Genomic DNA, 17,838 nt, shown 5'->3' with positions numbered 1-17,838 from the left:
ACAGAATCCATGAAAGGGCTCCAGGTCAGCAGACATTATTGGGTTTTTTTTTTGCCTATTTTGTAGGGGTGAGTATTGGCAAGAACCTCACGATACGATATGCATCAAGATACTTGGGTCACGATACGATAGTATCACGATATATCAGGATATCACGATATTGTGATATATTGCGATATTCTACACAGGTAAATACGAAAAATATAGAGATGATGTGTATGTAAATCACACAATATGTCGGTGGTGTTCCCGCTATATTTCACGGCAGCAAGACAGAGCTTGCAAACGGCATTTCCTTTCTTTAACTCACTGTTTGTGCTCACACAAACCTGTGAGCAAGTTGTATTTTACTAACAACTCAGCTAAAATATGAATTTTTATTTTTTTTACCAAAAAATCAATATTAAGAGTTGAAGTATCAATATTGTATCAGATGTCAAAGTATCACGATATATTGCCGTATCGATATTTTTGCACAGCTCTACTATTTTGTATCTGAACTTTTCTAAAGGTAAAAAGATAAGCACCTCTCATACCCACTGCACAAAAAATGGAGCTTTGTTTGAATTCCAATTTAGAAAGAGTGAGTGTGCGAGCAAGCGATGACGCATATACTAGAGCATTTGCCTGCAAGCTTGTGAGACTACATATGGGTGTGGTATTCCAGAAAGGGCTGTGTGGAAATGAGGGGCTATTGTCTGCTTACAAATATGAGAGAATACATCAAAAAAAGTGTTCCCAGTAACGACATAGGGAGGGGAACATCCAGAACATATACTATACTGAGGCTGGCCTACAGCTGCATCTCAGACTAATGCAAACATTTTCACTTCACTTGTTATTGTGTGTGTTTTCAGAGCGGAAAATACCAGAGGAGGACCACATCATCTTGATAGACGGGCTGAACGAAGCTGAGTTCCATAAACCTGACTACGGAGACACCATCGCCTCCTTCATCACTAAGATCATTACCAAGTTTCCCCCCTGGCTTAAACTGGTGGTCACCGTCCGGGTCAATTTACTGGTATGGGAGACTTGAGTTTCCAGAGTTGCTCCGCCTTATCATACTCTGAGTCTACTGAGTCATTTTGTCAGGCATATCCAGAAACATTCAACGAGAATGGAAGTATCTGTGACCCGGGAATCAAAACTGCATGACAGTATTGGAGCAGTCAGTCACTTTGAGCCGACTAGCTCGGAGCAGAATTGACACTAGGTTGACTGGTTACAGAGACGTGCTCAGCTGGGTGTTGAACTCCCACTGTGGGTAGCCGAGGCTTTGACATGCTTGTAGTGTCACATGCCGGCTGATTTTTTTTTTTCTAACTGGGACAAACTGTGAGCCTTGGATAATAATGTGAAGGCTGACTGACATTCAGGGTTCAGTTATAAATGCACCATGCAGGTAGTGACCATCACTATGCTACGCACTTCAAACCAAATTCATTTGTTTTATCCTGCAACTATGTGGCAGGATTATCATTCAGTCCATGCAGAGCTCCTGTGGATGTGCTAGATCAATAATGTAACTCTGTAACTCTGACATTCTGTATGCTGCCTTTATAAATTCAGCTGTTTTTGCTTGTCAGGATAAGTTTGTGGTGTTAAAAGGGTTTTTTGACGTCTCAGTTGAATGCATAAAATACACTTAAATTATTTCTGTCAAAGTGAACATCTCTGATTGACACATGGATGCAGCTTTTTGAATAAAATGAATCTACATGTCAGCGTGCCTTGGAGATAAAAAGGGTGACTCACTCAAAATCACAGGGACATATCAAGTCTTATGAAAGTGTCACAGTTTTGTTTTGCACTCTGAACAAACAAATAGGATTTCACCCCTGGCGGACAGGTCTTCAACATATCAGCCCTTGCTTGCTAGACTAATATCTGTGAGGTGTTGCTAGCACTTTACCCTCCACTGGGATTAGTATCAGTGACTCTGGGCATGTGTGTATACATGTGTGTGTGTTTACTGTACCTTGTCATGATGAGGAAAGGAGAAGTGTTATCTCACTGAGGCAATGTTTCTCTAGCCTCAGACAGCCAGAGGATTGGAGGATTAAGGTGCATTGATTTCTCCAAGCCGCAGGACATAGATTGAAATGTGAGCTCAGGCTCAGACCTTTGCTAGAAGTGTTACCCCAACCATGCCATCCATCCATCTCCTGCCTCTTAATACTCACTTTTCTAGTTTTGTTTTTGCCATAGCCATACTTCCTGCAGTAAAGTGTCTGCTTTGGCCCGATAGTCGAACATGTTTGCTTCCCTGCTGCTCAAAAGCAGTTTGATAGAAAATCGACACAAGAAGAATGTTTTTTAAAATGGAGAAAAACTGTCAGGACAACTCTTCTGTCTGTGTCTGGAATAAGTAATTTAAAATATTTTGACAAACTCAATGGAAAAGTGTTATTTTTATTGTTCCTTTTTTGATATTTTCTTTTTAATATAATTGACAAGTACAGCAGCATGACTCCTCAAAAATTACTTCTAACTAGAGCCCTATGCAGGAGCCTTTTCTTAATTCTCTTCCCGCCTGCCGGATTCTGACCATTACCACCTGCTCCTGTAGCACATGCTATCTTCTCCACCTGCACCTGCAACAGGTGTGTCAAATCCCATCAGCATCCCACATGGATTCTGACAATGCATGTTAGATATTCAGAATAACAGACAGTGCATTTAATTAAAAGCAGTATTGATATGTTTTCTAAAGCACCACCCTGATGAAGTTTCCTCTGCATGAAGGAAATAACCCTGTGTAAGGGTGCCATACAAGGATAAAAAAAAGCAGCTGGGAATCTCAGACTGATTTATCTTGGTTATGGCTTATCTACGGCGATGTTAGAGTAATATTTACCAAGCTTATTTACACATCATTTATCATAATTTATTTTAAAACCATACAAAAGGTGAAATTGTTTTCTGATCCCTGGAAAGTTCATACGTCATAAAAAACGCAGCACACTTCCATCAGCTCTCACCAAAAGTAGTCAGTCTTTACTCTTTTTATGCCGTGCTGTTACTAACCTCATCATTAGATGCTTAATGCAATAAGGCCAATTTGCATTGAAAAGGGTGCACAACTGCATAAAGGCTCAGCATCTCTGATTGCCAACGCTCAGGCCTTTAGACACTGGCTATCGCTCTGCCCTTAGATTTATAACTGTGATGAATACAGCGCTTATCATGGTGTCCTGAGAGAAGGATGGTTGGCCTTCCCTTGAAAAAAGGCACTCACACAACCCGCTCTACTGATATATTAGTTCTTAAAGTTCCTCGAACTTGCTCAGAACTTGGTAAAACTGCATTTTGCTTCAATGTCGAAAGCACACGAAACACCCTCAAAGAAATTTAAAAATTGTCCTACCCTCTCTTGCAGAGTTTAGGGACCTTGGTTTCTAGTCAATTTGTTTCCAATCGTTACTGTTTTGATGCAACAGTCAACTACAATCAGTTTTAACTGATTGTAGTTGACTGTTGTTTTGCCTTGCTTTGTTCTAACGTGCTTGTAATCTCAACAACATTGGAAATGAAGGAAACCTCAATGTCCTCTCGAGAATAAATAAAGGTTTGACTGACTGAATGAATGTGCAACAACACAATAAGGGGAGCATTAAAGTTGTACCTTTTGTCTGATTTACAAAGTTTTAATAAAGTGTCATACGGCCCACATGCCTTGTGATGCTGGCTCCACAAAGACGGACCAATATTCAGACATGTTTATGCTGCACCGATGACTCAAGTTGACATACGAGCAATTCTGAGTGAATGATTTTTTCATGACACGAGTTTCGAACCAGTTTACCCAAGAAGTCTTCTGAAAGTTATCAAGGACAATCAGAGCAACGGTGTGGCATGCAAATCAACACAGACAGACACAGACATGTCACCAATTACAGAAGTAAGATATGTTACTGTTTGTCTTTGCTTGTCTTTTCTGCAGGAGATCACCAGCCTTCTGCCCTTCTCCAAGATCTCACTGGATGACTTTACAGACAACAAAGAGATAAGCAACGACCTCAGCGCCTACATCCAGTACCGCATCAATGGCAGCAAGGATATCATGAACAACATCAGCCTGAATGGTAAAGCTGACCCAATCACAGTGGGTAAGCTCAGCAGCCACCTCATCTCCCGCAGCCAGGGCTCCTACCTGTATCTCAAACTGACCCTGGATCTGTTTGAAAGAGGCCACCTTGTGATTAAGAGCGCCAGCTACAAAGTGGTTCCCGTCTCGCTAGCTGAGCTCTACCAGCTACAGTGTAACATGAAGTTCATGACCAATTCAGCCTTCGAGCGCTCACTGCCGATCCTAAATGTGGCGCTCGCCTCACTGCACCCCATGACTGACGAACAGCTGTTCACGGCCATCAATGCTGGCTACATGCACGGGGAGCTGCAATGGGAGGATTTCCAACAACGCATGGAGTTACTTTCATGCTTCCTCATCAAACGGCGGGACAAGACACGCATGTTTTGCCACCCCTCATTCAGAGAGTGGTTGGTGTGGCGAGCTGACGGGGAGAGTACAGACTTCCTCTGTGACCCCAGGTTAGTCCTCTTCTTTATAAGCAAAAGCAGTTATTCAGCAGCGTTCCCCTTTGGGAGAGTGTGCATGACAAATCTAAACTGCATCTAGGAACACATTAAAATCAGAACTAAAAAAAACAATAAGAACGGCCAAATCAAGCTGTGCTGATAATTAAATATTTTCTCTTCAAGTGCCAAAAATATGCAAACCAGATAGCACTCTCATGTTGAATAGAAACCATTATTTATCACTCCTCAGAGTGGCTCTGAATTGGTTGTTAATGGTATGCGAGTCATGGCCATCACTTTGCAGGAGAAGTAAACATGAGAGACAGCAAAGAAGAAAGTCCTCATCAGAATGTGCAGCATGACTCATGTCTGAGTCACAGAGGAAATTGAGTCTGAGATGTTCCAGGTATTTGTTAAAATCACAAAGACTCTCTATTCATAATGCTGTTGCTAATGCAGTTCATAGCATCTTGTTAATGTCTTCCATATAAACAAATTCACTAGACATGTGCTGCATACAAAGATCCCTGTTGCAGGTAGATTAAGTGAATTTTCCATTAAAAGGAAAAAGCTTACTTGTAAGTTTTCTCTTAATTCTTAAGCTTTTGCTGTTGGTAGCATGGCTCTGGATGTGTGCAGAATTTCAAAAAGCCTGGTGTGCAAAAACAAAGATTAGATAGACATAATTAAGTTTTGCAAAAGTCATTCTTTTCAGGAATAAAATGCTAACCTTTAATCAATCCTCAGGGGAAGAATGTTTGCAAAACTTTGACATCCTTTTTTTATAAGTAAACTTATCACAAAATGTAAGGAAATTTTTGTTTTGTAGATTATTTCTTTGTTGTAACGATGCTTCTTGGCAATAAATTTTATACTGTTGGAAAGCCTGTTTATTTCCCTTTTAAATGGTGCCACATTTGTCAGGAGCATGCATTTGTGGGATGAGCAGGAGAACTGAGTATGTGGGTTGGGCCCATGAAAAATTAGCCAAATCTTCTCTGCCAATTCCAAACAGTGTATTTTGCTGTTGCTATTGACTCTTGTTTTAAGCTTCTGGTACCCCAGTAGCTGCCAATCAGGTGCCTGATTGGCACCTGAGTGGCAGCACCTGTAAGCATAGGTCCTGCCATGGTGGTCAGTAGGTGTCTGCTCCAAGAATCAGTATGCCATGTTTGACTGATCTGATAGTGCCCGTGTGAAAGGGCAACTTCAAGCTGGTGTTTCGCAAAACCAAAATGCGGCATTGTTTAGAGTGAGCCCTAGTACCATCCCCAAACTGAAGGCCAAGTTCCATATAACGGGGGATGTCAGAGACAGGCCGCGAAGTGGGCGTCCCAAGAAGACGACATCCCAAGAAGACCATTTCCTCACCCTGATTTGCAGTCGAGGTTCACAGGACGATAATGGCTGACGGCTCTCTGCTCAGACATCTGGAACAGAGAGAGAAGATTTGGCAAATTTTTCATGGATGCAACCCACATACTCAGCTCTGCTGCTCATCCCACAAATGCATGTTCCTTACAAATTTGGCACCATTTTAAAGGGATATATACAGGCTTTCCAACGGTATAACATTCATTGCCAAGATGCATTGTTACAACAAAGGAATAATCTACCAAACACAAATATCCTTACTTCTTGTGCTAAGTTTATAATACACAGTCATTTGAGGCCATCATGCATTTTCCCCAAATTAGAATAATTTTCCAGGAGTTTAATCTGTTGAAAATTTACCATTGTTTCCCTCTGTGCCCTCTTTGCCCTGCGAGACAGTCTTATCTGCTTTAGTGGCGCTACCTAATTGTAATTCTGGAGCCCTGCCTCGCCCACATCAGAGGCTTCAGTCATTCACACTTAATAAATTGGATGATGTCACTCTGGCTTGCTCTTCCTCCTCCCTGTTGCTTGTCAGTATCACCTCTGTGCACACTGCAGTGTCTTTAAAATGGACCCAAGCCGAGCTTCATATTCTGGTCATTCACAGCCCTCCAACTCTGCTGGTTTAAAAAAAAAAAAAAGAAACAAAGGCTCAGAGTCTGGCACAGGGAACGCACATGCAGACAAAAGCTTTGCCTCTCTGTTTGTGGCCAGGCACGACGAGAGAGAATTTATAACTAGATCAAAGTGATCTGCAATCATGCATGTCCTTTTAATGAATTCTGCATTAATTAACAGCAGAGTGTCTGAGTGAGGGAGGAGAAAACTCAGGGGTTTAACGCTATTCCCTATCATTCAGTGAATGGGACATGACTCAGCATTATACACTAGCTTATTAACACAAATAAGGAATAAATAGCTCCCTAGGACATTGCCAAGGTGCCTTTATGACTAAATGAATGATCGGTTTAGTGATAAGACAAGCAAAAAAAGTAAACTCTGAATGCTTCTGTTGATTTAACCTGTTGCAAGAAAGTGCTAAAAAGGTAATCTTGATGTAGAAGCCCGATACAGCTGCCTATTTCTATTCTTTTGTGTCTCTTTCTCTTACATCTGACCTCTTCCTCTGTTGTTTTCCAACCTCAGGACTGGCCATGCTCTTATGGCCTTCATGCTCTCCCGCCAAGAAGGGAAGCTGAACCGTCAGCAGACAATGGAGCTGGGACATCACATCCTCAAAGCACACATCTTCAAGGTACCTATATGTGCTCTCTACATCCATCTCAGTTTAAAATCGAGCTCTCCTTTGATTACCATGCTGTTCACTCTGATTTATTTGTATGATGTGAGGGTATGTCACCCGAGGATAAGCCGTAAGATGTGAAGAGAAGCACTGACAGCTTGTGTGGCTCAGGTTCAGTGACTTGACGTATGTGTTTTTGCATTCATGTATGCATTGGTTTGTGTGTGTGTGTGTGTGTGTGTGTGTGTGTGTATGTGTGCGCAGGGTCTGAGTAAGAAAACAGGTGTGTCATCCAGTGTGCTGCAGGCTCTGTGGATAAGCTGCAGTGCCGATGGCCTTTCTGCAGCCCTGGCCTCCCTGAGGAATCTTTACACACCAAACGTCAAGGTAAATATGTTCTCCAGCTCCTCTCATGCTCTCGTGTTTGAGGTGACCTGAAGCTCCGTAAAGAAGTGAGTTCACTACTGAAGTACTTAGCATCTGCTAGTGAGTCTCTCTTACATGTAAGGGTTCTAAAATGTAAAACACATCTAAGTTATTTCTTCTTAAAAAAAAAAAACACTACATTATAGTAGGTGTTTGAAGACAATGCTGATTTATGAGTAGCGACTTCTCTGAGCATGGAGATGACAAGTCATTCCTGCTAATATATCAGTCAAATGATCAGTTCATTTCTTTATAATTAAAAAAAAAGAATCTGACACTCCAATGTCACAGTGAGATTGGGACATCTAAAAGTGCTTTACAAAAAATATAATGAGAAAGCAACAAGAAAAATCCATACAGTGAGCTAGAATAAAACAGAAATAGAACAGGCGTACAAAAATCAACTCAAAGGCACGATCACCTTTGGTTTTTAGCTGGACCTAGGAACAGCAAGTAAACTCTAATCTGAGAACCTGAGGCAGTGACACTCAACGTGTGGCTCTTGAGCCCCATGTGGCTCTTTTGTGATGATTTGTGGCTCTTAAATATCTTCATTTGAAATATTTTTCCCCAGAAAACCTTGAAAAAGTTCAGCTTTAACCTCAGAAATTATGGATTGCAAGTTACATTATCAGTTTTTTTCCCACTCTTTCACAGTTTGGCTTTAATAGTCAATCGTTATGTTTTTTGTCTGTATATTTCCATTGCCCTTATTTGCATTTCTCCCCCTTTTTCTTTCCTTTTTTTTGCCACTTTTAATCCCTTTGTGCTGCTTTTTAAGTCCAAGTTTGCTACTTCTCTTTGCCCCTTTTCACCAGTTTTTGCCTCTTTTATCCTGTTTTTTGCGATTTGCAATTTTTTCTTTTTTTTTCGTCATTTTTTGCCCCTTCTCGCCCATTTAAGCTACCTTTTCCACTGAATGACATTTTATTCCCAATTTTTGCTCATTTTAGTCTCTTTTCACTCATTTTTTCCCACATTTTTACAGTTTTTTGACCATTTTTGCCACCTGTAACTCATTTTTTATCAATTTTTAGCACTTTTTGTCACTTAAACTTATTTTTTGTTACTTCTTTGCTGCTTTTTGACCATTTTTGCCACTTACACTTATTTTTATTGCCACTCAAACCCAGTTTCGCAACTTTTCACCACTACAAAAGCATGAGTTCACATGTCTAACTCAGCTTATGAGACAACACATTTTAGTTTAGCGATGTTTCATTATTGATAGAAACAGGAACTGGTTCATGATTTAATATGTTGATCCAAAAACAATGTCTGCTCCAAGATTTTTCAGATTTAATTTGACTGAGAAAGAAAGGGGCCAAATACACTTAACAACCTTGGAGACAATGATACCTGAGGTAAAAATAATAACCTGCTTTATCTGTGTGGATCTGAATGAAGTTAGACTTTATTCAGTCCTTAACAGCAGACAGACAGTTAAGAAGTACATCAACCTTATCTGTGTCATCGGGCGTAAAAGAAGTTCACAACTGAATGCCAACAGCATAAAAATGATCCAATTTTCACCGAAACCCCCTTATTACATGGCCCAGTGGCAGCATACTCATGGTTATAAACAAGGACCAGGACAGAACCTTGAGGCACACCACAATAAGAAGTTAAGGGTCAATTATTATGCAAAATACTCTTTTCAGGCTTTTCTTGGAAAAATATGTGCCCCTGGCCTGTCCACAATCCCATCAAGTTCCAGATACCCCCCCCCCCCCCCATCTTTCTCCACCTTTCAGAAAATGTGTGGTGAAATGAGCCATTCTCAGATTTTTCCCTCATGATGTCATGTGGGGAGGTAGCCCTGCCCCCAGGTTCAGTTGGCCCTCCTCTCCTGATCTGAGAGGGGGATCATGAGAGCCACATCCATTAAACCGCATCCATTTCCTGAGATGGGCGGAGTCAGACAGCTCAGTAACATTTAAAGTTACAGACACATCAACAGCACTTTGTAGCAGGGCTGAAACAGAGGGGTTCTTAGACATAAAAAATCCAATACTGGAGTGTTTTTTCAGTAACAGACTTCACCTTGTCACCTTTAAGCATACTGTAAAAATGTTCACCCTCTTTAGTGATGCAAGTTGTTTCTGCCATCAACTTTATCATATGCCTTATTCTACCTGCATATTAGCACTGTAGTTAGTGCTTCACCTGCATGCATGTATGAGGGCATTACATTTTGGCTTTCCTACAACAAAGTAAACATCTCTGCTAGTAGAGTTTTTGAGATAATGCCCATTGAAGTTTAAGTGATTTGCTTGGAATATTGGGAGAATTTGCTGTTTGGATGTTTGGGGGAGTTTGTTTGGAAAATATTAAATATTTTCATGCAAATTTAGGGGATGATTTCGGGCAAAATAACTTCTTTTTCTTTTTTTTTTTTTTTCTTTTTTTTTTTTGCATTTTCATGGGAATTTGAGAAATTTGTAATTTTGGGGGGAATTGGATTAGGAAATTTGGGGGTAGGGGTTGTACTTTAAATTTTCGTGATTTTTTATAGAAATTTGAAGTAATTAGTCTGGATGTTTCTTTCATGTTTTTGAGGATTTCTTCTTGAGAACTGTTTAGGAATTTAAAAAGAAACTTTAGTGGGAATTTTCATTGAGTTTTTGGGGGGATTTTTTATTGGAGTGTTTAGGTTTTATGATAAAGATTTCCTGAAAGATTTGAGGACTCTTTAAATAAATGTTGAGGTACTTTTTATGGGATTCTTTAGAAATATGTTTAAGAATTTTCACAGAAAGTTTTGGTACTTTCTTTAAAAGTTTAGGAAATTTGTTTGGATTTTGGAAAGGAAACTTTCTAAGTTATTCCTGTTCAGAGATAAGGCTGATGTTTTTACTTACACTTATTGAAAATATATGGGAGAAACTAGAAATCCTTTCCAAAGAAAAGCTCAGGTCTCAGGAGGTTAAATCACCTATTTTTATGTTACATTATCAGTCCTCGCATTTAAGTCGTTTATAAATCATCAGTACCTTCGCAGTTCTTGAAATTAATTTTAGAAGTACATTTTATTTAATCAGATGTTTTTCATTCTTTCACTCTTCTTGACAAGTTTGCCGTCTGCTCTTCTCTCGTCCTCATTTTTGTTACAATACCACATACATAGCTCCAGTGTTGCTGACCTGCTCAAAGAATAAGAGGCTAACATCATGCTGTATAATGATAATGAGCACAGAATCAGCTGTTTTATGAGGATGGGTTCTTAAACTTGGTATTGGCACCAATAACCAATAGTTGTATCTATGAATGCACCCTAGTTTGTCTCAGAACCAGTGTTGGAGTAGTTACTCAAAAAAGTATTGCATAATACATTGGTAGTTTTTTCTAATAGCTACGTATTGTGTTTCTATTTTACTCGATGTTTTTAGGTACTAGTTGCATTATTTTTGCTTCACTGAGTAACATTTGCTGAGATGCACAGTCACTTAAGTGCCAATTGAAAACATTAGTTAAACATTTTTTATGCCCACAGTAGCCCATATCCTGTAGCTCAAAATTGGAAAACAACACAAATTGTTCTATAATGCTGACACTACACTTACTTATCTCTGCCTTTTCTTATACCTCCAGCCTCTGTGCTTGGTTGGTGTTTTTTTAGGTTTTTGTCTTGAGCAGCAGGGAGCTACAGCTGTGTTAGCGTCCTGCCTTTGCAGGTGCTTGGAAAGATTAGACGGCAAACTCACAGTAGTTTCTGGTTTGGGAATAGTTTACGTTTGATCAACACATTCTAGTCTCCTCAGACTGAAAATAAGAGCAGAAACATCAAAATATGTCTTGATTGAACTGCTCTGTGATTTTCATTTTTCTCGTCTATGGATTCAAGCCAGCTTTCCATGAGTGATGTTCGTCGAGTTTTGGATTATCATGAATTGAAAGGGACGTTTGATTTGTTTTTCTGTCTTTCCCTCTCTCAGAAACCAGCAGTTTGAGAACTTAAAGTATACAGTAATGTAGTATTAAAAATTTTGAATTATAATAACTAACCCAACACTGCTCAGATTATTCATTAGTCTAGTTTGTGTTTTTATGAGTGATATTAATGAAGGTAAACTAAATCTATATTTAAAAAAAAAAGACTGTTATGTGAAATTATCACACTGGATGAATGCAAACAGCTTATTCAAACACGAGAAAAAAAGAAAGAGACACTTAGACACAGCTTGCATCTTTGGCAGAATCTCCTATCATTTATTAATTGTAGCTGAATAATCCTTCCAGACTAAAATAGTCAGTTTCTTATTTCACACAGTGATTAGCCAATAATTTATCAGATGTTGCCAGGGGATATTAATATCTTAAATGAGCAACAGGAAATTGGAAAGCAGATATTTGATGAAATGTGTGGCAGAGTGAGTAAAATAGGAAATGTGATGAGGTAACAGGTCAGCAGAAGATGAATGGGGGACAGAAAATCCTTTTTAGTACTTGGAATATGGCTTATCTTAATGACCATTATTTAAACAGATATGATCCAGTTAGACTCAGGATAGTCTTTTAATGAGTTGTTGACTTGGAGCATTTTCTTGAGAATCCACTGATCCAAATTAATGTCAGCTGTAGGTTGTTTGGGGTTTTTTTGCTCTTTCATGGAGGAGAGAATCTTTGTCCTTCCGTGTTAAATTGGCACATAATTATACTGAGTTTTACTCAACCTGACTCTGTTAGTGTTTTCTGAGTGTTGCTTTTTGTCCGTGTAACTTGGCTCAGAGAGTTTTACAGAATGACCTTCTTCTGTCCTCTGGGGGAAACAGCTGTTAATTTATTCCACAGTGGATCCAACAAATAACAGAATTTCATTTCCTGTTGTTGGCTGCTCATTTGGCTCCGTGGTTCAGTTTGACCAAGCATTTATTATTGATTTCCTCACGGTAGAAGAGAATAACACACTTAATAATTGCATTCAGAAGAATGTGACCACTTCATTCGGTGCCTGACCTTTGCTTGATAGAAAATCTCAGGAGTAGGCTGAAGCAGTACGAGCACTTGCACTCGAATGAGTTAGAAGAGGAAAATGAAGTGTATCTATGATTTTGCTGCTGTTTAAATTAGTCATTGGCCACGGTGTCCACAAATCCCTAAACCTCTGAACTGGGATAAGTTTATGGATTTGGAAGTTAGTTTTTGCCACACATTTTGCTTGAATAAAAACTTTGTTTTCAAGTCTTGTCAAGAGCCAGTTTTTAAACCGTGTGCACTGCTGTTGTGTTTATTTGGTGACAGTCTGTGTGTATATCTTTAAGGAAACTTCAGGGGATTTTAAAAGCAGCAGAGAGGAAGATAAAATCAAAAGACTTCCAAAAAGTCATCCTGATTTCTCATTTTGTAATTTTGCACTTCATCCTATTCTGTCCCCAGGATGTACCATGGATGTCTGTCAGTCAGGGAGAACAGTTTCTTTTTTTTCTTTTTTTTTTTTTTTTTTTTTGGCAAAGGACCTCAGGCCAGATTCGGACCCGGGCCGCCCACGTACATGGGTCATGCCTTAGACCGCTAGGCTAGGGGTGTCAAAACTTTTCCATTGGGGGCCACATACAGAAGTTTATAAGGATGGTGGGGCCACTTTTATATATCTCACCGTGATACTGAAGTTAGTAAAGCTTAACTAATGTTGGTTAAAGGAGACATATTATACCCTTTTAAGACAAGCTTAAATTGGTCTCAGAGGTCCCCAAAACATGCCTGTGAAGTTTGTTGCTGAAAAAAACACTCCGGTATAGGATTTTTGTACGTCTAAAACCCCCTCTATTTCAGCCCTTCTCAGAACAAGCCATTTCTGTGTCTGTGGCTCTAAATGGTAATTAGCTGTCTGACTCCGCCCCTGACCGCACCTCTCTCAGGAAATGGATGCAGCACTCCTGGCACTACAGACACTTTTATCCAAAGGTTAGAACTTGACTGGGATTCAAACCATCAACCTCCCAGACCATAGTCAGCAGGATAACCCATTGAGCTATCCAGCATCTTAGCTGGTAGTTGAGAGGATCAGTAGAGGAGGGCAGAACTTTCCTCCAAGTGGGGGGAGGGCCAACCAAACCTGGGGGCGGGTGCTTACGCTCCTGGTGAGGTCACCAGGAGCTAAATCTGAGAACAGCTTGTTTCAGCACATATTTTCTGAAAGGTGGAGAAAGAGAGGGGGAGAGGGAATGGATTTTTCTGGTATTTGAGGGGATTGTGGACAGGCCAGGGGCACATATTTGTGTTAGAAAAGCCTGAAAAAGTGATTTTTGCATAATATATCTCCTTTAAGATATGCTCAGTGGTTGGGTATGCTTAAATGGCTAGTTGATGGCAAGGCAAATGGTCAACCATTTTAAGGATTTTGAGGAGGCCAATCAGATTTCAGGGAGCCCTAGTTAGCTCTGGTTACCACTGGCCCCACCCCTGGAACATCATTGGTGCTGCTATTTGCTGCTGTAATCCATTCAGGCAATGTAAATCAAGATGTCTTATTATTTGGTTGTGAATATTTTTACTATTAATAGCAGTGATACTCAATGCGTGGCTGTTGACCCGCATGGGGCTCTTTTGTGATGATTTGTGGCTCTTTTTTGTCTTAATTTTGAAACATTATTCCCACAGAAAAACTTTAAAATAGGAAACTTTGATCTCAGAAATTTTCCATTGCAAGTCATGAGTCAGTTTGTTTCCCCACACTTCTACAGTAGGCTTCGATTGTCAAACTTAACTCTCAACCCTTATTTTCAGTCTGTATATTTCCATTGCCCTTACTTGCATTTTTTGACCCTTTTTTGCCACTCTTATTTCATTTCTGCTACTTTTATCCTGTTTTTACTTGTTGCACACCATTTTAATTTTTTCCCTTTTTGCCATTTCCTACCAATTTTCACCCATGAAAGCTTCCTTTTGCCAATAAATGCTACTTTTGCAGATTTTTCCCACCATTTTGCTGTTGTTTGTCCATTATAGTCACTTTTCACTAATGTTTTGCTGTTTTTCCGCTTTTTGACCATTTGGCCACTTGTAACTCATTTTTTGTCACTTTTCACCCATTTTGGCCACTTTTTGGTAATTTTTGCCACCTTTTGCTTATTTTTATTTCCACTGTAACCCTTTTCGCCATTTTTCACCACTCAGCTTGTGGCTCTTGCAAAGGTAATTTTCCAAAAATTTGGCTCTTTGGTTGGGCAGGGTTGAGTAACACGGGTCTAATATCTTTAGATGGTGGATTTGAGATTTGTGTGAGCTGTAATCATCAACTTTCAAACAAAAAAAAATCTTGAAACATCACCTTATCACCTAGCTACCAGGGGGCAATATTTTTGCTAAATATTTGTAGGACTGTCATGTTGTCCATGACTGAGTTTGAGGATAATCTGTTGTGTCCTGATTGGTGAAAAATGTGCAGGAAAAAGGCATTTCATTTTGATGTGGCCCTTGGGTCGCCAGTTCATAATCACTGTGGAATACTGGGAGCACTATGAGGAAAATTCATTGTTGTTATTATTTGTCAGGGTGAAATACAGGTATTTTATTTTCTACTTATACATAGTGTTTGGTGTCATCCTCCGTCTTCCACCCCCTGATTAAAAGCCTAAATAGATCTTTTATAGTGGTTTAGATTTACTCTAATGACATGTTTCCAACCACATGTCTGCATCTTTTGTCCATCAGGTCAGCCGTCTGCTGATGCTGGGCGGGGCAAATGTGAACTACCGCACAGAAGTCTTAAACAACGCTCCAGTGCTCTGCGTCCAGTGTCACCTTGGTCATCTTGAAATCGCCTCCTTGCTGCTGGAGTTTGGGGCCAGTGTGGACGTGGTGTCTGAAAACGGCATGAGCCCACTTTGCTTCTCAGCTGCTGCGGGACACTTGAGTTTGGTCATGCTGCTCTGCAAAAGGGGGGCCATGGTGAGGACATTTACATGAATCTACTGCTATTTTTACCTGGACATGTAATGTATATATTCTCATGCCACAGAGTTGTATTTTGAATTCCCACCAGGTTGATCATGTAGATAAGAGTGGCCAGTGTGCACTGGTCCATGCCGCGCTCAGAGGACACCCAGAGATTATCCAGTACCTGCTGGAGCTGGAGTGGAGTGTTGAAGGGCAGCAGCAGGACTGCGCTCTGAAGAACAAAGCTCTGCAGCAGGCTTTGATAGCAGCCTCCAGCATGGGACACACACAGGTCTGACTCAAACACAAATATTTCACTTTCTATACAGGAAACCCTCGCTTGGATAACAGAATGAATGAAATATTTATTAAAATGCTCTTGTGTCTGCTTTATTCATTGGTTTCTCTTTCATACGTTGAATACCAAATGTTTCCACGCTTTCAGACACCTTTTAAACTCTGAGTGTTCAGCAGGCTTCACTAGCTTATATAGAGTGTAAAGGGCAGAACAGGTAAAGAGTGAACACACCTCCTCTGCGGTGTCGATGACTTAAAATTCCAGGACCTACTCGGCCTTGTAATGTCAGAAAAAAGGATTTGGGGATCGATCATGGCGCAGTGCCTTCAGCTGCCCAGGTACAACTCGGGCGGGTTCAAGGTTTATTTTGGCTTCCTCATTAGCTGGGATGGGATCCAGAGACCCGGCACAGAATAACAGATCTGGGCCAGGCTCGGCTGTCAACCCACATGTTGAAGCAGACCCCTTTAAAGTTGAAGTATAAATCAGCTTGGACTCGCATAACCTTCGATAGTTGCTGAGGGGCCTGTAGTTTTCAAGTCTGCTGTGATTAATTTATAATAATCTTCTCAGGCAACAGATCACATTTCTCTTCTTAAACTCTCTTTAAAAATTACTGTTGTAGAAGCTCTTGAAGGTTTATTTGATATCTCATGCTTGAAACAGTATGCCATTAATCTAAGTTTCTTTTTTGGCAGGTTGTGAGAGGCTTGCTGGCGTTGAATAATGAGCACGCTGTGCAAATTGATAGCCACGACACTCTGTGGGGAGAGACAGGTATGTTTTCATCCATCTTTCTGCATTACCTTACTTGGCAGTATCGTCACCTGCTGTTTTTGCATTCTGGACCTCACCGCTGTGATGGCGTCCTGCAGCAGAAGGTCTTGTTTCTCTTGTCTGCACAGCAATGCTCTCTGTTTGATGTGGAGGTCGCTCGACCTTAATGCGTGTGCATTTTATGGCTGCTCCAAGTTTTCCTGCGCTGTCCTCTCTGCTAAAAACATTACTTAGCACAGCTCATGTGGGTTTCTACTTAGAGTCTGGAAAACACAATTTATTTTGAGAACAAATGATTTCCCAACATGCTGATGAATGTCAGCTGCGTTATGCTTTTAGTGCTCTTTGTCAAGAAAGTTTAAAGTTACTCAGCCTTCCACTGGGGACATTTCAGCTGAGCAGGCATGGAGAATCATCATTAAATTCATCTTTAACCATCATAATCTATCTATATTTTAACTGATACATAAACTTGTTGGTTTAGTAGGTTTTAGCGTGACTTCTGAGATGTCTGGCTACTGTGACTCTGATTAAAGGAAAGAAATATGGCACATACTTTGACTATGAGGGTAGATGTTTTGGACATAAGCTGCTGTTTGTGGCCTCATGTCGTCATTTGCGTATTTCTCTCAGCTCTCTCACCTCTATTTCTGATTCTGTCCACTGTCCTCCTCTGTCAATAAAGGCATAAAATGCTCAAAAGTAAACAAAAAAAAAAATATATATACATATATATAAAAAGAACCAAAATACTGAAGAAGTATTATGAGAGTATTGATCGTTTATGGATTTTTAAAAAACAGAATAAGGTGTTATCTGCCACAGATGTGAAAATTTAAGCTGAAGGTGACGAGTAAAGTTCACACTATCAGGATTTTTTTTGGTGTAGTGGAAGCGTCACAGATGACCAAAAAAAGTTTTATTTATTCACAGACTTATTCTAGATATTATATATATTTATTTTCATAAATATTTACAAATATCAGCATGTTTGAATTTTTGGATAAAAACATATATGATAGATTGAGAGTTATTCCCCAATCATGTTAAAATCTAGATCATCAAAGGTTATTTAGGTCACATAATGTACCCCTTTAAGACAGGTTTATATTGGTCTCAGAGGTCCCCAGAACATGCCTGTGAAGTTTGTTGCGGTAAAAACACTCCAGTATTGGATTTTTGCATGTCTAAAACCCCCTCTGTTTCAGCCCTGCTCAGAATGAGCTGTTTCTCTGACTGTGGCTTTAAATGGTAATTAGCTGCCTGACTCCACCCCTCTCAGGAAATGAATGAGGCT

At 40.0% G+C, this 17,838-nt stretch overlaps 1 protein-coding gene across 1 annotated transcript in view; it reads left to right on the top strand.

Annotated features, from left to right (window-relative positions):
• The window catches only part of tanc1b (tetratricopeptide repeat, ankyrin repeat and coiled-coil containing 1b), a 176,414-nt gene that overhangs the window by 139,678 nt on the left and 18,898 nt on the right, over window positions 1-17,838 (top strand). Inside the window, exons 12-18 of the mRNA XM_041807849.1 lie at window positions 858-1,024; window positions 3,947-4,554; window positions 7,066-7,174; window positions 7,427-7,549; window positions 15,242-15,478; window positions 15,573-15,758; window positions 16,463-16,541. Of these exons, the coding sequence (XP_041663783.1) occupies window positions 858-1,024; window positions 3,947-4,554; window positions 7,066-7,174; window positions 7,427-7,549; window positions 15,242-15,478; window positions 15,573-15,758; window positions 16,463-16,541 (1,509 nt within the window). The remainder of the gene's footprint in view (window positions 1-857; window positions 1,025-3,946; window positions 4,555-7,065; window positions 7,175-7,426; window positions 7,550-15,241; window positions 15,479-15,572; window positions 15,759-16,462; window positions 16,542-17,838) is intronic.

Source organism: Cheilinus undulatus, linkage group 15 (assembly GCF_018320785.1).
Source record: "Cheilinus undulatus linkage group 15, ASM1832078v1, whole genome shotgun sequence".
NCBI lineage: Eukaryota > Metazoa > Chordata > Actinopteri > Labriformes > Labridae > Cheilinus > Cheilinus undulatus.
This window is presented reverse-complemented; position numbering and strand designations above follow the sequence as displayed.